The sequence below is a fragment of the Zootoca vivipara genome, chromosome 6 (genome assembly GCF_965207765.1).
Source record: "Zootoca vivipara chromosome 6, rZooViv2.hap1.1, whole genome shotgun sequence".
Lineage (NCBI taxonomy): Eukaryota > Metazoa > Chordata > Lepidosauria > Squamata > Lacertidae > Zootoca > Zootoca vivipara.
Window position 1 is genome coordinate 46960210 of NC_142589.1, and position 24967 is coordinate 46985176.

The window sequence follows — 24967 nt, forward strand, 5'->3', positions numbered from 1 at the left end:
TTACTTCTTCTGTCCAGTAATTGTATATGTGGATCTTCCTTGCAGCAAAGTAAGGGCTGAATGCGTGGAAACTGCTCACTGGGGGGTTTATAATGGGTTTCTAGAAGTCAGAGCCACACTGACTTCCAGTAGTTTCCGACAGTTTGGTACATGGTTTTCTTTCTCCCCAGAGATAACGAAACACAGAGAACTGAAATGCACAGGCTGCCAGCGAAACAATTTCAGCAACTCTGGCATGGTAAAAGCTGCTTAGTGAAAATTGTGCACATTGTAGTTCAGATGAAAATAGGTTTTACTTTTCTGGCAGAGCTCCCAGGCCTCAAAAGCCATATAAGGCTAAAATGAGTGCACTTAAAGGAGGAAGTGGGAGGGTAAGAGAAGAACAAACCATTCTTACTATGGATATTTGGTAATAGGCAAAGCATCCAGTGGTGTTTTCTGTCACCTGCACCTTATCAGCGGGATAATTTTTTACTGATGATGTTTTCTGGAAATGACAACACACGCAGTGCACTGATAGTCACTGATAGCCTTATCCTCTACAAATGTGTCTAATCCCCCTTTACCGCCATCCAAGTTGGGGGCCATCCCTCTTGTGGGAGTGAATTCCTCAGTTTAACTATGTGCTGCATGAAAAAGGTGCTCTTTTGGGGGGGGGGGGGTCTGTCCTAAATCTTCCAACATTCAGCTTCATTGGATGTCTACAAGTTAAGAGAGAGGCAGAATTTTTTTTCCTCTAGCCTTTCTCCACCCTATGCATTATTTTATACGCAATTATCATGCCACATCTTAGTTGTCTTTTCTCTAAACTGAAAAGCCCCAGATACCTTTCATCCTAGGGGAGGCTGCTCCATCACCTTTGAACTTTCTCGTTGCCCTTTTCTGAATCACGTCTAGGGCTGCAAGATTTCAGCTTTTGCAATAAGAGCTCATTTTGGACTGAGACTCAGAGCTCATCCACACTTCCGCTTGCCCCAGTCCTAGAAAGCAGAAGTCCAAGTGGTTTTCCACTTGACCCACACTTTCTAGGCATAGGTCAGAGCGGTTTTCCCATTGCCCTGCTCCTTTCCCAGGTTAAACTGGCTCTTTAGTGCTATATCAGAGGAAACAACAATCCCGAGAAAACCTGAACTGCCTATTATTATTATTATTATTATTATTATTATTATTATTATTACCCCACCCATCTGGCTGGGTTTCACCAGCCACTCTGGGTGGTTTACAACATATCTAAAAACATAATAAAACATCAATTCTTAAAAACTTTCCTAAATGGGGCAGCCTTCAGATAGTTGTTTATTTCCTTTACATCTGAAAGGAGGATGTTCCACAGGGAGGGTGCCACTACTGAGAAGGCCCTCTGCCTGGTTCCCTGTAACTTTGCTTCTCACAGTGAGGGAACCAGCAGAAGACCCTTGGAGCTGGACCCCAGTGTCCGGGCTGAACGATGGGGGTGGAGACGCTCCTTCAGGTATACTGGGCGAAGGCCATTTAGGGCTTTAAAGGTCAGCACCAACACACTGAATTGTGCTCATAAACCTACTGAGAACCAGTGAAGATCCTTCGACTGGGAGTGGCCCGGCAGCCACTCCCAGTCACCAGTCTAGCTGCCGCATTCTGGATTAGTTGTAGTTTCCGAGTCACCTTTAAAGGTAGCCCCATGTAGAGCACATTGCAGTAGTCCAAGCGGGAGATAACCAGGGCATGCACCACTCTGGTGGGACAGTCTTAGGGCAGGTAGGGGCTCAGCCTGCATATCTTTGCTCTGACTGAGCCCTAGAGTGGAAGGGTGGGGAGCAGCAGGAGAAGAGGAAGTGCATGTACAGTGGTACCTCGGTTTATGAACACAATTGGTTCCGGAAGTCTGTTCATAAACTGAAGCGTTCATAAACTGAAGCGAACTTTCCCATTGAAAGTAATGGAAAGTGGATTAATCCGTTCCAGACGGTCCGCAGAGTAACCGTTCATAAACTGAAGCGAACTTTTCCATTGAAAGTAATGGAAAGTGGATTAATCCGTTCCAGACGGGTCCGTGAAGTACTTAAACTGAAGCGTTCATAAACTGAAACATGGGTGTAATTGGTTCCGGAAGTCTGTTCATAAACTGAAGCGTTCATAAACTGAAGCGAACTTTCCCATTAAAAGTAATGGAAAGTGAATTAATCCGTTCCAGATGGGTCCGCGGCGTTCATAAACCGAAAATTCATAAACCGAGGTGTTCATAAACCGAGGTTCCACTGTAATTCCTCAATTGGGAGTAAGTTCCTTGAACCCAGTGATCTGTCCATGGTACTGCAAGCCTTGTATTTGACATCTGTGGTTCTCCTGAACTCTGGACACATATTGGCTACCTCTCTCTGCCTTTGGATAGCAAGTTGGACTGTCCTTCTCATTGATCATATCACTCTAGCCCAGTGATGTGCTGAAGCTCCATCCCTCATTTCTCCAATTACTCCTCCCTGCTGCAGAGTGTATTTTTCTGCTGCTTCTGCATATTTGGCATAAGGGGTCGCTTGGTTTTCTCTCTCATAAAGGTAAAGGGACCCCTCACCATTAGTCGTCCAGTCACGGACGACTCTGGGGTTGCGGCACTCATCTCGCTTTACTGGCCAAGGGAGCCGGCTTACAGTTTCCGGGTCATGTGGCCAGCATGACTAAGCCGCTTCTGGCGAACCAGAGCAGTGCACGGAAATGCTGTTTATCTTCCCGCCGGAGCGGTACCTATTTATCTACTTGCACTTTGGCGCGCTTTCGAACAGCTAGGTTGGCAGGAGCTGGGACCGAGCAACGGGAGCTCTCCCTGTCGTGGGGATTCGAACCGCCAACCTTCTGATCGGCAAGCCCTAGGCTCTGTGGTTTAACCCACAGCGCCACCCGCGTCCCTTTCTCTCTCATACTTATTACTAATTTTAATGCCCCCCAAGCTTTCATTGTCCCTGAACATTAAATTGCTGTACAGACTAAGCTGTAGCTTGGTAGCACTTGCTGCAGTGTCCATTCAATCAGTCTGGTTTCCATGGTAATGCCAGCAAGCAGAGCGAAGCTGAGAAACTACAGGAAGTGGAAGAGTATCTAGCAAATGCTAGAGGTCTAGCAATCTTACATTGTTAATAGAATGCAAAAGAAACAAAAACAAGAAGCACAGGGAGGGTTGCCTAAGAAATTTCTGTTTCATCTACCCAGACATCATTAGCATTTCTATTTGTCCCTCCCCCTCCAAGAATGCCAGTCAAAGAATCAGTCCAGAACTATTCCAGGTTACTGGTTTGGTTCCTCTGCAACAGTTGCCATCCATGGGATGGGACTGGACAGGACCAAATGATATCAACACTGGCTTTGTCAGTGTACAAATACACCTTGTGTATCTTGTTTGTACCTGGGCTCTTTCATTTGATCCTTTGAGGAATCAGTTCCCTTACTGGTTTTGCAGCTGGGAGGAAAGACATACCCTACTATGATCCTCTCTTAGCACAAGTATGGACACTGGCATGAAGGATTTGCCACACTCACCAGAAACTTCAAAATAGGATCAGGAATGTTCGTTAGGCTGTTGAAAGGGCCAATGAAAGGCTGGAAATGGCCAGGGCTTTGGAGATGCTGAGATCTGCCACTGCAGTTGCTTCAGACTACTTCTTAGTGCAACAGAGACAGATGGCACCATCAGTTATAGCAACCTGGCTAAACACAGCTCTTTGTCTCAGTTCAAGTATTGCACAGACAACTCTCAGGGTGGGACTCTATTATTTCAAATTGTGTTTTGAAACTGAAAGAGAAAAGCCATAAAATGGGCATACTTCTTTGTAGTGTTAGAAAACAGTCTACAAGCTCCCTCCAGCTCTGAGACCTCATCTACACTATGCATGTAAAGCAGTATGATACCTCTTTAAGCAGTCATGGCTCCCCCCAAGGAATCCTGGGAACTGTAATGTGTCAAGGGTGCTGAAAGTAGTTAGAGACCCCTATTCTTTTCTCAGAGCTACAATTCCCGGAATAGTTTAACAATCAATTTCCCTTCACGGAGAACTCTGGGAATTGTAGCTCTGAACCCCCCTTTGGATTTCACCATTGGAAGCTAAGGCTCAAAAGAAGCTAAATATGGAGACCAGATGGCCAAAATACAGGGATATTCTGGTGGAGGAAGGAGACCAGTTAAAATTAAAGACATATGAACAATTAAAAAGCAATCCAGATGATTGGCTCCAATACTACCAGATAAATGAACTGTATAAAATGGACAAGAAAAATGGTTTTTCATCAGAAAAGTCCAAGCTGGAGACGGAGTTGTTAGATCCAAACACAAAGAATCTTTCCAGAATGTATAGTTTGCTGCTACAGTGGCATTTGAAAGATGAGCAGACAAAGAAAGTTATGATAGATTGGGCAAAGGATGTGGGGCACAATATTATGATGGAGGATTGGGAAAGGTTATGGAAGAAGAATATGAAATTTACTGCATGTACGGTCTTAAGAGAAAATATGATGAAAATGTTTTATAGATGGTATTTGACGCCAGTAAAACTTGCTAAGATCAACCATAACCAAGATAATAAGTTCTGGAAATGTAAAAACGCCGAAGGAACATTTTATCACATGTGGTGGACCTGCCCATTGGTTAAGGATTTCTGGGAAATGATTTATAATGAATTGAAAAAGGTGTTGAAAAACACGTTTATTAAGAAACCAGAATCCTTTCTATTGGGCATTGTGGGAAAAGAACTACCTATGAAAGATGTGAATTTGTTTTTATATGCCACAACTGCAGCTAGAATATTGTTAGCAAAGTACTGGAAGATACCAAAGACACCTACTGTAGAGGAATGGCAAATGAAAATGTTGGACTATATGGAGCTTGCTGATCTGACCAGAAGACTATGCGACCGGGGAGAGGGGAAGACGGAAGAGGAATGGAAAATTTTTAGAATCTATTATAAAAAATATTGTAGAATTGATATATGAAGAGAAATATAAGCAATTGTGTATGTTGCAGGTTAAGAATTAAGGGAAGATATTTAAAATTTAGATTAGAATTTTATAATGGATGGTAAAGCGTAAAATAAAATGTGGTAATTGAAATTAAGGATAGAAAATACGAGTAGAACCTGCGAAGAATGATATGCAATGAACCGTTAGAAAGGGGGCTCGGGGAAGTCCATGATTGAAACGGAAAGTGAGTTATTAAACTAGATTTATCTGTTATCTTGATTCCTAATGTTTCTTTCTTTTCATTGATATGAATGTTTGAATATGGTACGTATATATAGATGTTACTGCTTGTTTTTATATAAAAAAATCTTTATATATATATAAATCTCTCTATATATATCTTTATATCTATATCTATATCTATATCTATATCTATATCTATCTATCTATCTATCTATCTATCTATCTATCTATCTATATATAAAATCTCTCTATATATATATGGAATTGTAGCTCTGTGAGGGGAAAAGGGATGTCCTAACAGTTCCTACCGGTAGATCTAATTTACTTTTGTTCTCCTTCCTATTCAATACCTTTTTTAACACAGTCTGGCAGCCGTATATTGCATTTATATCCTACAAAGAACATAATGGAACAGTCCTTTTTACAGTCCAAGGTATGCATGCCAAAGCAAGTGATTTATCAAACCCTGAAACCAGCTGGGTTTATTGATCATTCTAACAAGGACATCGATTCAAGGATGCAGACCTGAGTGCAATTACGTGTTATGCTAAGCATATTTTAAAAAACCAAATATGCTGGCCAGTTTCTTTTTCCTGAAGAAGCCCATCCTGCCATGTGCTAGCGTTCTAATCCAGGACAGAAGCTCTCACGGTTGTTTTTACTGGAAAAAGTAAGTGGCTTTTTCTGAAAAAATGCTAAACACACCTTGAAAAACATACACATAATACAAACTGAACATAATGCATGGTCTGCAACACTTATCTGAGCACTAACACAGCCAGCCTGGAGCTTCTGAACATTTGTGAGGGTGGTGTCAAGGGTCCTTATGTCAGTTTTGCTCTGCTTGTTATGTTAGAACAATTTCAGATTCTCGGATAGATCATTGTCTCTGCATGGTAAAAAGAGGAGAGATTAGCAATCTGCACAGGTGACCCCTTCTACCTAGCAAAAGTTGCACCCTGCTAAATAGCACATTCCCAATCCAGTACTTTATATAATAATGTGTTTGTGACAATTCCATGAAGGTTTGGTTATAAATCAAATAAGTAAGAGTAAAAATAATATCATATTCTTCCTTTAGAGGACATCGTTTTAATTCTGCCTTCTTCTTTCCCTCCTTCAATATTTGGCTTCAGAGTGGAAATAGCAAAAATAGGATCTTTGTGCAAAATGAGCATATTAATTTAATTGCATAACTCATTTGGGTACAGCATTTGAAAGGCTTTTCTGCATTCAAAATGATAGGTTTTTTTTTAATGCATTACATGATAATACGTTTAATACATGATAATGTACTCAGAGTGCCCAAAACAATAATGTGGCAAGGTGCCTTAATGCATTTGGGGAGGGAGAAAGAAATTGGGCATACTAATCCATTAAAGGGACTCCTGTCATGAGGTCGAGGCGGCTCTGCCTTAACAATCGGTCAGTTCTGGTATCTCAAATGCTAGAAAACAGAAGCCACTTCAGCAGAACCTCTTTCAAGGTCATTGGGTGGAGCTGTTCAGAGGGTGGCAGATTTTAAACTCAGTTAGTGGCAATTTCTGGATACATTTCAGTTGTGGTTTAGACTTGGTTGTGGCACAGAAATTGCTTTGGTCACCCTGTATCTCTGTCAGGTGAGAAACGGGAAATGTATCTTTGCTAATTCTCCTCAACTTCTCAGTGGCTTTTGATACCATCAACCATGTTATCTTTCTGAAGTGGCTGTCTGAATTAGAGTGAGTGGCACCACTTTGCAATGGTTCCTATAATACTTGGATGGTCATTTCCCTCCCTTTTTCAGAATTCAAAAATGCATTTGAACATACCATAGGGAGGCTGCTTTAGCATCTATCTATCATCTATCTTGGGACGGAGGTGGCGCTGTGGGTTAAACCACAGAGCCTAGGGCTTGCCGATCAGAAGGTCGGCGGTTCGAATCCCCATGACGGATGGGGTGAGCTCCTGTTGCTCAGTCCCTGCTCCTGCCAACCTAGCAGTTCGAAAACACGTCAAAGTGCAAATAGATAAATAGGTACTGCTGCAGCGGGAAGGTAAACGGTGTTTCCGTGTGCTGCTCTGGTTCGCCAGAAGCGGCTTTGTCATGCTGGCCACATTACCTGGAAGCTGTACGCCAGCTCCCTTGGCCAATAAAGCAAGATGAGCGCCACAACCCCAGAGTCAGTCACGAATGGACCTAATGGTCGGGGTCCCTTTACCTTTACCTTTCATCTATCTATCATCTTTATCTATCTATCTATCTATCTATCTATCTATCTATCTATCTATCTATCTATGTATCATGTACCTATCATCTATCTGTCTGTCTATCTATCTATCTATCTATCTATCTATCTATCTATCTATCTATCTATCTATCATCTATCTATCTATCTATCTATCTATCTATCTATCTATGTATGTATCATGTACCTATCATCTATCTGTCTGTCTGTCTGTCTATCTATCTATCTATCTATCTATCTATCTATCTATCTATCTATCTATCTATCTGTCCTATCTGTCTTCATTTACGGACTTTCAGTACTGTATATGTGAGTGGCAAATGGTAAACACATGGAGTGCAATCCTTTATGATAAAGCAAACAATATGGACAGTTCTCAACAGATCACACAGAAGTAATCTAAACCTCTTAGTTTTCGTTTATGAATGTAGTCATTGCGTATATCATTTTCAAGTTCCAGACAATGTGAGAACTTTAAAATATATTGGAATGAAGCAGGGTGCCTCTTAAAATGCAAAAAGCAGTCTCTGGGCTTGTACTTTGGGGGAAGCGAAATAGGGAAATGGAAATGGAAGAAACTGCATTTGCTCACGAAGGGAAGTCACGCTTCTGAAGGAGTTTGCGGAAATGCAATGGAGATTTGTATTGCCAATGCTTCAACTGCTTGCATTTGCTTCTGTTCTAAAAGCGAGCTACAAGTGGCATTGACCACCCCAGTTGCATGATATTCCACAATTCTATAAATGCTGAAACTTATTTAGTTAGCAGCCTTAAGTGAATTTTCCTCATCTCCTTTGAAAATCTGGACAGCCTCACTGTCTTTACTTTTTCTTCCTTTCCTCTTTGTAACACAAACTAGATCTCCTGAGGGATGGGGAAAGAAAGGCAAATCTTCCTAATTTGCACTTTCTGGTATGTGAACCAAGAAACACCAGTCCTTCAAAATTCACATTTCTCTGGCCAAGTAATGTGTGCAAAAATGCATATGCTAGGGTAATTCGTGCATAAAAAGCATAGAAATAACACACCCAAATGCACTATGTTAGGGTAAACTGCTTTGCAAAAATGCATATATTTGTCAACATTGCTTATAAACACGTGGATATTTGCACTAAAATGCTGATGAATTTTCATGAGGGCCTCTCTCTTTTTTAAGCAAACTGTGGTGGAAATGTGGGGAAGTGAATTTACTCAAATGTGAACAAGCCCCAAGGCTATGTGGGAAACAGAGCCTGAATCACCCAGCAACATATCCCAGGTACTGTACCCAACATGGTACAGAGCAGGGGTAGGCAACCTAAGGCCCGTGGGCTGGATGTGGCCCAATAGCCTTCTAAATCCAGCCCGCGGACGGTCCGGGAATCAGCATGTTTTTACATGAGTAGAATGTGCCCTTTTATTTAAAATGCATCTCTGGGTTATTTGTGGGGCCTGTCTGGTGTTTTTACGGTACATGAGTAGAATGTGTGCTTTTATTTAAAATGCATCTCTGGGTTATTTGTGGGGCATAGGAATTGGTTCACTTTTTTCCTTCAAAATATAGTCCGGCCCACCACATGGTCTGAGGGATGGTGGACCAGCCCACGGCTGAAAAAGGTTGCTGACCTCTGGTACAGAGTCTTCCCTCCTACATTATTAGGCCATGTAACTTTTTATATCGACAGATTATGAGATGTACAGTATATGACCAGGGTGTGGGTGGAGAAGAGCCTTTCAAGAAGGGATTTCCAGTACTCATTCAGAACAGGGTCACCATGTGTTTTCTTTCTGTGTGGGAAGAGGCCAAGGCTGATGGATGATTTCAGGTGGGTATTCCCCTCTTCCTTTCAGAGCTAAACTAGTAAAAGATAAAACTACCGGCTGAGTTTAAAACTGCCTTGCTTCTGCCACTCAGCAAACATGTTTTTGGACCTGAAGAGGATTGTGCTGAAATGGCTTCTGCTGGAGCTGTTGCTGCTGCTTTCTGGCATTTGGGATGCTGGAGCTGACGATTCGTTAAGACAGCAGGCTCTCAACCTCATGGTGGAAGTCCCCTTAATTGATGGGTAGGCCCGATTTCTTTCTTCATCTCCCTGTCCAAAACACATGGTTGCTGTTGTTTAGTTGTTTAGTCGTGTCCGACTCTTCATGACCTCATGGACCAGAGCATGCCAGGCACTCCTGTCTTCCACTGCCTCCCGCAGTTTGGTCAGACTCATGTTGGTAGCTTCGAGAACACTATCCAACCATCTTGTCCCCTTCAGGATCTGTCCTTCCAGTGAGCACTCAGGGCTAATTTCCTTCAGAATGGATAGGTTTGATCTTCCTGCAGTCCATGGGACTCTCAAGAGTCTCCTCCAACACCATAATTCAAAAGCATCAATTCTTTGGCGATCAGCCAATTCTTTATGGTCCAGCTCTCAATTCCATACATTACTACTGGGGAAACCATAGCTTTAACTATATGGACCTTTGTCAGCAAGGTGATGTCTCTGCTTTTTAAGATGATGTCTAGGTTTATCATTGCTTTTCTCCCAAGAAGCAGGTGGGACTGCTGTCACCATCTGCAGTGATCATGGAACCCAAGAAAGTAAAATCTCTCACTGCCTCCATTTCTTCCCCTTCTATTTGTCAGGGGCTGATGGGACCAGTGGCCATGATCTTGGTGTTTTTTTAAGACACCTTTTTGTGTTATTTTTTGGCCCTATGGGCAAGCCTAAGGTATCATACGCTGTACTAAAAAGACCTCATTTTGTACCCAAGAGAAAGCTTTCAAATTCTGCACCAAAATGATTATGCCATTAGATGATGGTGCTCATTTTACAGAACCCTTATTTAGCTTTACTATCTCAATGTTGAGATTTCAAAATTGTTATTCGCAGTACTTAAAACACCATTTCTTGGGGTGCCTGAGGGTCAGATTAGTGAATTAAGTGTCCCCTTAATTTCCCCTTATTTAATCAACTTTAATTTCTCATAGTGGGGGCTTATATTCCAGTTTCTTACTATTCATCCCCTCCCCTTTTCCCTCTTTTATCATAATGGAAAGAGAAGAGGGGAAAAATAACAGGAATCAGTTATTTAACACCCCCCACTTGGGAACAAAACAGCATGAATGAGGGCAATTAATTACTAATCCTCAGGCCACACTGAGCAAGAAAGCAATAATATGGCCTGAATCTGCAAGCAAAAAGCTTTCAATTTAACCAAACAGTTACAACCCAAAAGACTTACCGGTAGTAGTATGCTTTAACTTTCCACATTAGATAAGCTGGTTCTGCAATTGCATTTTTAGCTCTCTTAAAAAAAAACAAACAAACTCCAGTACCAGGTCTGATAAACACAGGAGTTCAACACCAGAAACTGATGTGAGATGTTTGGGGAAAGTTTTGCCCTAAAAGGTACCACATAAATCTTTGAAATAAATAGCTGGTGGATTATTTCCAATATGGAGATGTGAGTGGTAACTGTGTGGTTTAAGTATAAATTTAATTTTTTAACTGTTCTTGTTTATTTTAACTCCACAACTTACCTTCTGCTGACCTCAAACCAAAAGAATTATGCCTGCTGGGTTTCTGCCTTGCCTTTGTGGTTTAAAGGGCTCCAAAGTTCATTTACTTAAATTACTATCAGCTGTGTGGGAGCTAGGGTGATGACTTTTTTACAACCTCATTTCCCTGTATCATAATTTGATGAGCTTTCATTAAAGATTAGATAAAATCTTACTTTCAAAGAGATTTGATATAAAAAAAAACCTCACACACAAAATGATTTAAAAAAATTTATTTATCAGTTTTTTGACCATTTTTGAAGTCACTGTAAGCAGATATAAAGTTGAACCCACGCTTTAGAGTCACATATATACAACTTTATATAGGGTCATCAAACACACAAGGAAGCTTTTTTTAGCTGCAGTAACAGTATAGACGCTGCTAGAGGACGATGTTTTGCTACCTCTCCTGTAGGTTCTTTTCCCAGCATGTCCGGCAGGGTCTGCTGGCTGAGTTTTGAGGTCCCAAAAAGGGGCTTTTACCTTGCGCAGGTGTGACATTTGTATACCCTATGTTGCTAAGAACACTCCCCATTGTGGAATGTGGTGTTGTGTCCAAATTTGATACGAAATATATATATAATTGTTAATAGAATTTTATGAAATGGTAAAACGGCAATTAAAAAATGGTTTGTGCGTAACCTTTTTTAAATATTTCAATGGAATATACCTCATTTTAGTCATTAATAGGCAAAAGTTCATCCATTTGTGCTACAGGAAATAATTTTTGAGGAAAAAAATGAAAAAGTCATCACCCTAGTGGGAGACTTTAGCGCTTGGAACTAGAGTTGGAGCTTTTGGTTTTTGGAATGCTTTTCTGGAACTCTTCACACACAAATTGTTCCCTTTTATGAACTGTGCTCCTTACTGCATTTTGTTGATCCCCACCAAGATTAACCAATGGAGATTTACCCACTGAGAAAGAAGGAGAAGCCCCCCAGTAAAAACCCATAATAAGAAAGATACAGCACTGAGTGTGGATGAGGTGTCAGGATGAGCAAAAGAATTAAACCAAAAATGCCTTTACAGCTAAGGTGGAGGTAATGTTGATTGGAAAACTTTACAACTATAATACTGCTCATAGACTGTACTATACTGATATAATATGATGTCGTGGGTATTTAATAACGAGGAGACATAGAGGACATGCAGAGACTGCAACCCTCCCAAACTCCAAGCAATCCGAAATTGACAGTTTCATGCTTGGCAGTTTTGGCAACTCTGGTCCATCTGGGTATTCTCTTTCTGCGTCTAATCATCATTTTGGCAACTACTTTGGTGGAAAGAGGTTAATGAGGACAGCCAAGAAACGAGGACTGAGAAGAGTTTGCAGGCTTTTGGATCTCAGCCTGGAGATGAGAGTGATGGCAGAACCGTTTTAAAGGGAAGTTAATCCTAATTCCAGAGCAAGTGGCCTTTGAAATGTCACCAGTGCCAAATGGGATCCTGCCAAATTGGCAGGGGGGAAACAGAATTGTTTAAATAACGAAGCCATTCAAGATAACTATGTCCAGAATAAATCTTGATGGGTCCCTGCGTGTCAGGGAGGTTGTTCAATGCTTGGTACATGTTGTGATCCTGCCCATGAGCTCAGGTGTTTTTGGAACTTTCTATAATGAACAGTGCAAAACACAATGGACTAGGGTTTTCTGTTATGTTTTATCAGCAGATACCAAGATGTTGTTCTAATTGGATATCCTTATAGCTTCGATCTATGTGTGCTGCTAGCATTGTCTGAATGCCATTTTTTTTAAATACGGAAAGGATTTTATAGCCTTTAACTCTTCCACTAGGTATTTTTATTTTTCAGGCACAATGATCTGCCACTGAAGCTGAGATGGTTTTACAAAAACCAGCTGAGTAAAATTGATTTAAGGACCCTCAGCACCACATCCACAAACATTGAGAAGCTCCAGGCTGGTCATGTGGGTGCCCAGGTAGGCTCTCTTCAGGGTGGAAGTAGATCCATACTCTTGGATTGAGTTCCTTACTAGAGTGAACCAGAGACCAAGCATGGGGGAGGGATGAGTACACTTCCAGCTTTGGCTGGATGTCTGTTGCCATGATGGGAAAGATGGAGGTGGAAACCAAGGCTAGATTGGGTGTTGGTTGGTTGGCCAACCTGGCCCCCTCTGGTGGATTTTGTGTTAGTGGCCAGGCCAGCTCCATATATCAGGAGGCCCTCAGCAGCATGTGCTGCCAATGCCTGCCCCCAAACACCCACGCTCCCCTCCCCTAAGATGACTGCACACACAGTATATGTAGAGTTTTAGTAGTGGCAGCGGCAACACTTTTGATTGGGAGCTAAGTTCAATTCCCCTCTGTGGGCAAAAGCTCTTGAATGCTCCTGCCCTTCCTTCCTTATCCTTAAAATGGTGTTGGACTGGAGCTCCACAAAGGGAGGACTTTTCCCCGACAGTTCCTCAAAGGAGAGGGCGAGTAGAACAGTGTTGTGGACCTGACAGATGAGAGGGCAAGTAAAACATGACCCACGACCCTCCTGACAGATGTAGCAAGTCTCCTTAGCAGACAAGTCCTTGAATGTAGGAAGTTTACATTCTCCTGGCTAAGAGGCCTGTGGAAGGGAACCACTTCTCTGAGCAGTGAGCAGTTTGGTTTCATTCAGTGGCAGCAGTGGAGGCTGTTGTTATCAGAGAGAACAGGGCACTGCCCCATCAAGCTCTGTCTGCCCTCAGCCAACTCCACTTGGTGGCCATCTAGGCTAGGTTAGCACTGCCTATCAGTTCCCTCCTCCTTAATCCCAGGGTTGCCATTGCAGGATCCTGCAGGCAGGAGCTTGAGGACAAAACTAGCATTAGCTGGCTCTGCCTGTCACTGGCTGCCTCCCTCTTTCATCCTTCCTGCCTTCCACCTTAGGAGTCCCAATGGGCACCAGCCACCACTGGGAAACGCAGGCTTTTTGACATTTTCGCGATAATTGACTGGTTTTAAAATGGGCAGGTTAACCTCAGGTGGGGGATGCACAGCTTAAATACTCCAACAAATAGCCCAAACCCACATTAGATCTCTGGAGAGGCAGCCAGCACCCTCAAAACGCTGTTCGTTTTGCAGAGCCCCAAAACTCAGTTCTCTGCCTGGCTGCCTCACACTGCAGGCCTAGCCTGCCTTCCTGCCTGCTGGAAGTGAGGTGACAAGTCATCATCTATCTATGCCTTTTTGAACTATCTCGGTTCCCATAGAAACACATTGCCAGAAATTGTCTAACAAAAGAATGCTCCTGGCTAGATCCATCAGATCAGTCTGACCATTTTAGCAGCCCTCCCCTCTCTTGGCCAGATGCCAGTCTTACAACTGAGTTGGAAGGGACCGTAGGCATGCTCCAGCTTTCCACCATAGCTGCCAAGTTATCCCTTTTTTTAAGGGAAATTCCCTTATGCTGAATAGGCTTCCTCGTGAGAAAAGGGAAAACTTGGCAGCTATGCTTTCCACCCACCCGCCCACTCATGCTCTATTTTCATGTTTCTTTCAGTTTTGGTCAGTGTATGTTCTGTGCAGCGCTCAGAAGAAAGATGTCGTGCGCCTCACTCTGGAGCAGATTGATGTTGTCAAACGGATGTGTGAAAGCTATGATGAACTGGAACTGGTGACATCTTCTGAAGGTGACGCTTGATACTGATTTTTATATTCTGATGCTTTCTGAACTTTGAGCTCTGGTCCATGTGGCCCCTGGAAGACTGCCCAGAAGGCAATGTGGCCCTCAGGCATAAGAAAGTCCCCCACCTGTCCTAGACCAGCACTAACCACTATGCTGCACTGTCTCTAACTATAAAAGGTTTTGGTCGCAGGTCTCCATGAGTTACACTCCATATTTATACATAAAAGGAAACTATTGGTTCCACTAACAGAGCTTTGGGAAATTAGAGGTGGGAGATAAGAATTCTACCCCCATAATTGTTCCAAACACTCACCCTTTGAGCTTTGTAGCTAAGAGAGGATTTGAACTCAGGACTCCTCATTCCGACACTTTAACTACTGTTCCACACTGGAACTGAAATTACTGTTAAGCTAGTCTATGACTACATGGTCATAAACTACATACATACATACATACATACATACATACATACCAAACAGAGCAGTCCATGTATCTATTAGCTCCCTGTATTGCTCTCTTTTGATCATTCTGTGTTAATGTGCCTGGTAAACTTCTGTCTTCCTGATCGAAATACAGGCATTGACAGAACTGACAGCAAAAAGATAGCATGCTTGATTGGCATCGAAGGGGGGCACTCCATTGACAGCAGCCTCGCGACCTTGAGGATGTTTTACAAGCTGGGCGTTCGGTACATGACGCTGACCCATAACTGCAACACTCCCTGGTAAATTACAAACAAGTGTTCCCTTCTTTGGGATTTACCAACATTGCTTAAAATACTGTAATGTATTCCTGCAGTGAGAAAATAAATGTTTCCCCCCCTTCAAGGAGGTGGGATTCTAGTAATGGTCAATGGTGGTTAAAAAAAACAACACCCTACCCGTCAAATGTTCAGATTGCACAGGTTGATGGTTGACCAGTGAGCCACAAGCAGAACAGAAAGAGATTGGGGACTCAGCTACATTAGTAAAGAAAAAGCGTTTTGTACTGTATGCGTTATAACACTGTGACAACAGATGGCGCTGTGGAATCCCGTCTTTCGCCAATGTGATTTTCCATTTTGAAGTACAGAACGCGTTTTCCTGAAACACTTTTTTTTAAAATGTGTCTAGATCCAGCCCGAGATTACCTGTGCTGGTTCAGAAAGGAGTTTAATACAGGTCACTATAAAGAAATATATAAAATACACAGGTGTAAACAGTACTGGGCTAGATGATTCCTTGTACTTCTTTTCCATTTGAATAATCATTTCCCTTCCCTGCATTTTTAGGGCTGAGACATCATCAAAGCAATCACAAGACTATCCTAACACTAATGGCTTGACTGATTTTGGCAAAGTACGTAAACTGATGAAGTCCTTTGCAATGCCCGCTACTGATTCTCTTCCAAAGAAGCATTCTAGCATTCTTTAGCAACAAAAGCTTATTATCACCTGTCTGGGTTTTAGGCCAATTTAATAGTCTTTCCCCAAAGAATCCTGGGGGTTTATAGTTTGCAGAGGGGGCTGAGAATTATTTTCTGGAGTTCTCCATCTCCATCCCACTCCCAGACTCATAGGGAGGAATTCAACATTGTCAGCAGAGGCACTTAAGTTTGCCAGACAATATCCTTCTTAAACTGTGGTGCCCAGAACTGGACACAGTACTCTAGCTGGGGTCTGATCAAGGCAGAATAGAGTGGCTCTATTACGTCTTTTAATCCAGGCACCTGTTGATACCGTCTAGAATAGCATTAGCTTCTTTTGCTGCTATGTCACATTGTTGACTCGAGGATGCATGTCCAATTTCTGGCTCTCCCTTCCCCACAGGGATTTTCAAAGCTCAAGAAAAATAGAATGCATATATTTCCATTGCCAAAGTGAAATATGAGTTGTGCTCTATTTTTGGCCAGAGTGGCAAAACTGATGAAACCGTCTTGTTTATTTTTGTGCTAGGAAGTGGTGAAGGAGATGAATCGTCTTGGGATGCTAATAGATTTATCTCACACATCTGACGCAACGGCAGAAGCTGCCCTCCGCGCCTCTCGCGCACCAGTCATTTTCAGCCATTCTTCAGCCTTCTCCATTTGCAACAACCCAAGGAACGTCCCTGATCATATTTTGCAGCTCCTGGTGGGTGTAGCTAAAGCTTAATGCTTGTCCAAACCCATGCAAAGGCAGGATATAATAGGGGGCTCAGAGGCACATTTTTCCTCTCAGCTGCAAAGTCAGTTTAAAAAGTGCTTCCTCAGAGAACCAATTCAAAGATGTCCAGGTAAAAGCAAGATGGAGAGCTACTTATAAAGCTGTATTATAATGGTCCATCTAGTTTAGTATTGCCAACACTGACTGACAGCAGCTCTCCGGGGTTTCAGACAGAAAGTCTCTTCCAGTCCTGCCTGGAAATGCTGGGGATTGAACCTGGGACCTTCTGAATGCAAAGAAGATGCTCTCCTGCAGGGCCACAGACCCTTTCCTGGTCAATGTCTTAAACTTAAAGCCTGGCTTACTATTGCTTAAGAAGGGAGGAGAAACCAAACTGATCCCAAATTATTCTCCTCTGTGGCTGTTTGATGATTGATATACATGGAATATTCAAATATTTGTGGAATATCATATCTGCAAGTGAAAATATGGTACTATTTGATACGTGCACATAATGGCATTTTGTGTTTTGCATGTGATCATTTCCAGAGGGGCAGCTGTGCTGCAGAAAAGCAACAAAAGAGTAATCTCTGCACAAATTGTGCGTACGTCTGCACCACAGGCATTGAATCATCTCCATCAGTTTATTCATCACCTTGTAAACAATCAACTCAAGGCAATGTACAATAGAAACAACAAACAAAAGTTTAAAAAACCCCAGCAGATGACATTTAAAGCAAAACAAACCCAGCAAAACAGATGCTCATGGCAAAGACCCATTTATATGATTGGGAAACCCTGTCAGAACAAGAATGTCTTCAGTTGTTTCCAGAAAGTGCCGGTAGTGGGAGCCTGTTACAGTTTTACAGGAATGTTGTTTGGAACAACAGGTGCAACCACATTGAAAGCCCTGCTCTGAGTTACTGCAGAGTAGGCTTTTGAGATCTTTGCAACTTCTGGGAGAAACTTTTGTGCAGACTGCAGTGATCTCCTGGGTATATAAAGAATAAGGTGGTCCCTTGCAGAACCTGGTCCCAAGCTGTATATGGCCTTATATGTTAGTACCAACACCTTCAACTTAGCAGATTGGAAGCCATCGCAAAGCCTGAAAGATATTACACGCTGGCAGTAGTTTGCCCCTGCAAGCAAGCAAGCTACTGTGTTCTGCACCAGCTGCAGCCTCTGAACTGACCAGAGGACAATATTCACCTGGTGCCAGACAAATACATTTCGTTTTTTGCCAGACTTTTTAGCCAGGCTCTTAATTATCTGTGGCCTTGGGTGAATGGAATGTTTTAATCTTGCCTTTTAAAAAAATAGGATTGTCTTTTAGATATTTCTTTGTTTTTCCTTTCATGCCACTTTCAATGTATGTGTTTGTTTGCTTAAATATTGTAAGTCGCTTTGAGTTCCCTTGGTAAAAAAGTGACCAATAACTTTAATACATAAGAATGAGAACAATGACCCAAAGGGTGGCCCCACATGGAGTGCATTGTGGTAATCCAACTGAGAACACTAGGAAAGTGCTATCAGACTGCAAGTGTTACCGTACTTTGGATTGTGGTGAATGGGCTGGCCATTCATTTTGCCTTCCTCCTTGCAGAAAGCAAACAACGGAATTGTGATGGTGACCTTCCATGCCAAGATAGTGGGCTGTGACAATGATGCAGTTGGCATTTCGACCGTAGCAGGTGTGTACCTCCCAGGGCAGGAGTCAAGCGTAGTGGGGGGACAAATCTGCCACTTTCAGTTCTCCACAGTTCTCATTTTCCAGTCTTAAATTCAGTTCTTCACATTTTCACAACACTCTACCAGCAGGGGGCACGAGTGGCACTGTGGTCTAAAGCACAGAGCCTAGGGCTTGCCAATTGGAGGGTCGGCGGTTCGAATCCCCGCGACGGGGTGAGCTCCCGTTGCTCGGTCCCAGCTCCTGCCCACCTAGCAGTTCGAAAGCGCATCAAAGTGCAAGCAGATAAATAGGTACCACTCCGGCGGGAAGGTAAACAGCATTTCCGCGCACTGCTCTGGTTTCACCAGAAGCTGCTTAGTCATGCTGGCCACATGACCCGGAAAAACTGCGGACAAACGTCGGCTCCCTCAGCCAGTAAAGTGAGATGAGTGCCACAACCCAGAGTCCTCTGAGACTGGACTTAACTGTCAGGCGGGGTCCTTTACCTTTTTTACCTACCAGCAGGGATTTGGAATACGAGCTTGTGTCTCCTTACCTTTTTACAACAGCTGGCCTATACAGGTTTAAAAATAAAATAAAATATTGAGTAGCCAGTAATTATGATGATTGTTCAGTTCTGCTTTTCAGGGTTGGTTTTGTTTTGTTAAATAAATTATATATATATATCACATTGCTGTACACCTCCCCGATATTTTATGAGTGGGGAATGCACAAACACCTTTATAAATAAAAATTGCCACTGCTGCAATTAGCAGCACAAAAAAACCCCTTCCGTGAATTCCAAAGAGAGATTAATTTCTGCTGCTGATTGCAGTGCATGCACCAACTTTGTCAGGATCAGAGTGGGACAAAGGGGTTATACCTGCGTTCCCCACATGCTGCAGTCTTGATTGAAAATGGACAGCCCCACCATGCAATTTTTTTTAAAAAAATAATTTTTATTAAATTTTACATATAGGGGGGGAAAACAAAAAAAAGAAAAAAATTAAAGAAGAAATACAAAAATGCAAAATACAAAAAAGAAAAAGAAAATGTAAATCCCCTTCTACTACTTCTAACATTTTCCCTTCCCTTTCTTTCTGACCTAATTTATAATTAACTATTATCATTTCCAAATCTCATCTGGATAACATAAAATTACATCTTATCACACATTACATAACCTTATTTTAAATCCTTCTTACTCATTGTGTATAAAAAGAGAAGGAAAGATAAAGAAAAGAAGGGGGAAAAGGCCCAAATTAAAAATAAAAAGGCATAAAACATTATCATCTTCTCCCATTTCTAATCCAAATCTTTCGGACTTCCTCATTTCCCCCTCTTGAGTTCCTTATCGATCTCTAATTATTGCAGTTTCCAAATCTAAAATTACCTTCTTTCATCCAATTTATAACTTCTTTTTAACCTTTTACCCATCCTACTTCTCCTTTAATATCCAATATTCTCTAACCTTTTACCCAAAAATATTCATAATTAATTTTCAAAATCTTCTTCCCCCTTTTTCTTGCTACCCTAAAAACTAGATCTCCCCCCTTTCCTTGGAATCGGTGTCTCCAGAGATTTCAGCCAGCACCTTATTACATTCCATGTTCAGACCGTGTTTAATCCGCCCATAAAAATCAACTCAATTCCCCCTCACCCCACTCCTGTTCTGTCACATTCTAAATTTTGCTCACCCCTGTCTCTCCCCTGCTATATTCCCAACATTATATCCTCAATCTTCTCTTTCAGCCCCCCTCCTACTTCCTTCTCCCCCTCTCTCACTGGGGTAAAAACCTTTTTATTTTTCCCCTTTTGGGGGGGGGGCTTTTGAGTCAAGTCCCTTCGCTGTTCCACCCCTCCCACTGGCGAAACAGTGGTTTCCTCTTCATCCCTTCCCTGTTCCACCCCTCCCACCGGTGGAACAGTTATTTCTTCCTCTTCAATCTCAAAAATCAGATCTTTAGAGTCAGCAAACTTCTTCCCTCCTTCAGGATTGCGGTTGCCCTCTGTCATTTCCAAAGTTTTCCCCATGGTCAAGTCACAGCATACATCTTCTTCTAGTGCATCCCCTAGTCCTTCTGCGTCTTCTCCATCTTGTTCCTCTCTAAGTTCATATGGATCATCTACTTGAAAGTTCTTTTCTGTTAATTCCTCAGTCCTTCCGTCCATACTTGTTAGAACATCTTTACGATTACGAATCTCCTCTGTCATTTCCAAAATTGTTGTCAAAATCAAGTCCCACAGTGTGTTATTCTTCTCACAGTCCAGAACATTCTCTTCCTTCCTGTTGATGCTTTCCACCTCCATAATTGTGGCAGAGCAGGAAGTGGTGTTGTTATTGTCCTTATTTTAAATTTTCCAAGTATACAAAGAATAGAGTTCCATCTGAACTGGATCCAACCTCTATTTCTTTGCTCTTTTTTCTTTATTTTTCAGTCTCAAATTCAACACTGAGTAGCCTTAGAGTCTATTTTTTTAAAGACTTCCTCTTTTGTTTGTCTGCAGCTCTCAGTCAGTCTCATACAAGCAGACACATTCTTTTCCATTGTGACGTCATAAAGACGGCTAGCTGGTCCTTCCTTTGACCCGACTCCAAGTTCACCGGGGGGGGGGTTCCCCTTAAGAGATCACAGTCTTTGCAGAGATTTTAAGCACTTTCCCCTTTTCTCTTACTCTGCATCTGGAAAAAAGCTCCTTTTAAAACAAGATTTCTGAGCTTTCCTTAGCTTTGCTGCATCGTCCATTACTCAATTAACTTACTTAATCCGGATTGGTCTTTTTTTAAAGGAAGAATCCGCCGCTTGCTGGCTGGAGGCTCGGAGCATTTGTTAGCAATTTAAAACAAAAAACAAAAAACCACACCCAGTACTGACCCCAATGTTGCCCAGTGAACTCCATGGCTGAATTCTGATTTCAACTCTCTTCTCCCAGTCCAATTACTTACCAACCCCAAACCACACTAGTCACATTTGCCAGTCTTTCTGAATCATGTAACTCATGCTTTTCTGCCTCTTCCATCCTCCCCTTAGATCATTTTGACCACATCAAGACAACGATAGGCTCAGAATATATCGGAATTGGTGGTGACTACGATGGAGTGACCAAGTTAGTAAACATTATTAGGGGTAGGCAAGACTGAGTGACTAAGCTAGTAAATCAATATGTTGCTAACAACTTAATGTGTTAGTTAAACTGTGGGCATCCCATAAGCCGCTGTGGGAACAAGATGCTGGACTTGCGGGTTTCATGGATTTCCCCCATCCTGATTGCTTGGCTGTTTGGTTTGCTGCACTCTGCTAGGATTTAATTGGTACTGTATTACTGTTTTTGGCATTGTGATTTGTTTTTTTGTCTACCGCCTTGGCTTTATTTGAAAAGAAATGTGGAAATAACAGCAACAGGAGCAACAACAACAACAGTGTTTTACACTTGGGATTAATCTGCAAGGTGTGAAGCAGTTGTTTCCATTTCACCTGGAATTCTACCAGACCTGAATTGTTGGGAGATATTGAGAAGCTCAAGTACATTTGCTACCCGCCTCCCTCAATTGACTTTCCTCTGAGGGGAATGACCGTTCCCCCCATAGAAGGGGAGGCGCATTTTGTGCAGTCGCACACAGCCCCCTGGGATCCCTGAGGCAGCCTTGTGAGTTCGGAGGCCGGTGCTGCCTTCCTGGGCTGGATACTGGTGGTCTCCGCACACACAGTTAGTCGTCCAATCCAGCTTGGGGAGGCGTTGCTGGGGAGGAGGGATCGGCCAGGTAGGAGGAGGTAACCTTAGAGTGCACACAGCAGAAGCAGAGCCATTCCCGGGAAGCAGCCGACGGCTCCAGAGCTGTTTTCCTCTGAGGGGAAAAGAAGAATATACCATACAGGAGCCTTTGCCAACCTGGTGCCTCTCCCCAGACTATGACTCCCATCAGAACAAGCTGTGCTCGCTGAGGATGCTGAGAGTTGCAGTCCAAAACCTTAAGAGGGCACCAGCTTGATGAAGGTTGCAAAAAGCATACAGTATAGGAAGCTACGAGAGTTCAATGTGGCCTTCCTAGCTGGGCTCTTGAAGTCCACTGTAACCATCCAAAGGTTAGCTGAAAGCAGCTTGCCCCTTGCTTTGTTCTGAGAAGGACATCAGCTCCCTTCTCTGCAATTACTGGCCCAACGGCACTGTGGCTTATATGGTGAATTGTAATTTCTTTGCAGGTACCCTGAAGGGCTGGAAGATGTTTCCAAATATCCAGCCTTGATCGAGGAGCTGTTAAAGAGAGGTTGGGGTGAGGAGGAACTGGCGGGCGTTTTGAGACAGAACTTCCTTCGTGTTTTCCGGGAGGTGGAAAAAGTAAGAGTGAAAGAAATCCTTTCTTTGTCCATCTGGCTCTCTTGCTTAAAGCGACTCCTTTTTAATGCAGCTTGGTTTCTAACAATAGAGACTACCTATCTGTTTATCTAGCAGATCACCTTGGCCATTTGGATGTTCAGCTGAACTCATGCTAGGGATAGGGAAGAAATTCAGTTTAATGCAAAACTGCACTCATTTGCACTTCCTGAAACAAACCTAAGGGTCTGGTATAGATGCCTGAAGGGCCACATTCGGCCCCTGCATTCCCTATTTTTGGTTTACAGGCATAAGTGATGCACCAGGCCTCCTGAACAAACAGTAGCAACTTTGGGACTCTTATGGAAAACACGTGTTCGATCCCAAGCCTATAATCTCCATATTCATACAACATGCCACTTGGGAATGTTGACGGAATACTTAAAACATTGTGTGATTAATTTTGCTTAGCAGAATTCTGGGGTGATGGTGGAAATAGATAACTTCGAAATTTGTTTGAATGGTTAAGGAAAGTTTAGATGATAGTTATAATAAATTGATTCACCTTATTGTAAACATTTACAGCAAGGCAAAATTCTACAAATTGAATTACAGTTTTTAAAAGCCTGATATTGTCTACTGGAACAGAAGAATGAGCGACATCGACTTAGATCCTATCAAAGTTAGTTGAGCTTAGGTCACACTGAAATCATTGGGACAAGTTAGTTGAGTCTTAAATTAACTCCTATTGGTTGCAATAGGAACTGAGTTCAATTAATTAAGTTGGGATCCAGCCCATTAAATATTATTATTATTAATTAATTAATTAATTATTATTATTAATTTTATTATTTATACCCTGCCCATCTAGGTGGGTTTCCCCAGCCACTCTTGGCAGCTTACAGAATATATAAAACATAATAAAGCATCAAACATTAAAAATTTCCCCATACAGGGCTGCCTGCATAACTTTCAGATGTCTTCTAAAAATTATGTAGTTCTTAATCTCCTTGACATCTGAAGGGAGAGCTTTCCACAGGGAGGGTGTGACTACCGAGAAGGCCTTCTAGCTATGCTAATGGTCCAGTGGTTTAATGTGCTTATGGCAACCTGATATTTTTAAATTTCTTTTCTTTCTATTTTTCTGGCCTCTTGAATTAAAGATAAGCACCTAACATAGTCAGTAGCTGTCAACAGCAGAGAGATATTACAGGCTTCCCATAAGCATCTGATTGGCCTCTGTCAGAACAGGATACTGGGCTAGATGGACCTTTGGTCTGATCTGGGCTTTTGGTTGTTGTTATTGTTGTTGCTGATGCTTTTTAAAATAGACAGACAGAACCATCAGTATATAAAGCAGCATCCCCCAGCCTGGGGCCTTTCAGGTATTTTAGATACCTGAAGCAAAGCCCCTGCAGCGAGCAGGTTGCAGTTAAAACTTAGACAGCTGGTGGAAACAAAAGAGCAAATGGAAAGATGGCTGTAGTGAGGAGTCATGCAAATAAATATACCTACAGATTACATCTGCTTCTGTATTCTTCGTTCTTTCATTATTTTTAGTTTCATTGTATTGAAGCTCCTATGCACCAATTAGAAAAGATTGGTATACAAATTATTGAAATAGATGAAGAGGAGATTCCAGTGGGTTTTGCCTTCTAGTTAGCTCTGAATTTTGGATTTTTCTAGGTGCGTGATGAGAGTGCTTCCATGACAGCCGGAGAAGAGGAAATTTCCCCAGATGACGTACAACACGACTGCCGTTTAGAGTTGAAGCCTCCTCCTGGTTAATGTCTTCTTCTTGGGGACAACCAAGCACCTTAATATGTGGGAATCATGTTGTGCAAAGAGAATAATAAAGGTACTTGCCTCCACGGACGTGGAAACTGGTGGCAGCTGGTGATCTTTGAAGATCAGGGCCAGGGATCCTACAGCCTACAGGCAGAATTAGTGGGGAAATGTACCTGTGCTGCTGGTACAAGTAGTGGTATAAAACATACAACACGTGGGCGACACACAATAATCCCTATATTAATTATGCATTATTCACCATACGTTATTTATCAAAACTTCTAGGAAAAATACAAAGCTTTATGCGAAAGCCACAGAGACTTGCAAACTACCAAATCTGAAATGAACTGTTGTTATCTGATTCCAGTGAGTTTCTCAAATGTTTGACTCAGTCTAAATGTCCAGTTCTAATATGTTTTATAATATTTAACTCAGTCTTTTGATTTCCTTTGGATCAGTTCATAAGGATACCAACAGAGGTAAGTTTGATGTTATTCACAATACCGAGAGATGCTGGTAGAGTTGTAGACAGATG

General features: G+C 42.2%; 1 protein-coding gene across 1 annotated transcript; it reads left to right on the plus strand.

Annotated features, from left to right (window-relative positions):
• Window positions 1-8103: 8103 nt before the first annotated feature.
• LOC118086776 (dipeptidase 2-like) lies at window positions 8104-24432 on the plus strand. Its single transcript, XM_088672037.1, has 10 exons — window positions 8104-9439; window positions 12734-12860; window positions 14414-14543; window positions 15116-15263; window positions 15810-15876; window positions 16473-16649; window positions 18265-18352; window positions 21363-21438; window positions 22533-22668; window positions 24331-24432. Exons 1-10 carry the CDS (start codon window positions 9294-9296, stop codon window positions 24430-24432), a joined length of 1197 nt encoding a protein of 398 aa, XP_088528163.1. The 5' UTR covers window positions 8104-9293.
• The last annotated feature ends 535 nt before the right edge of the window (window positions 24433-24967 follow it).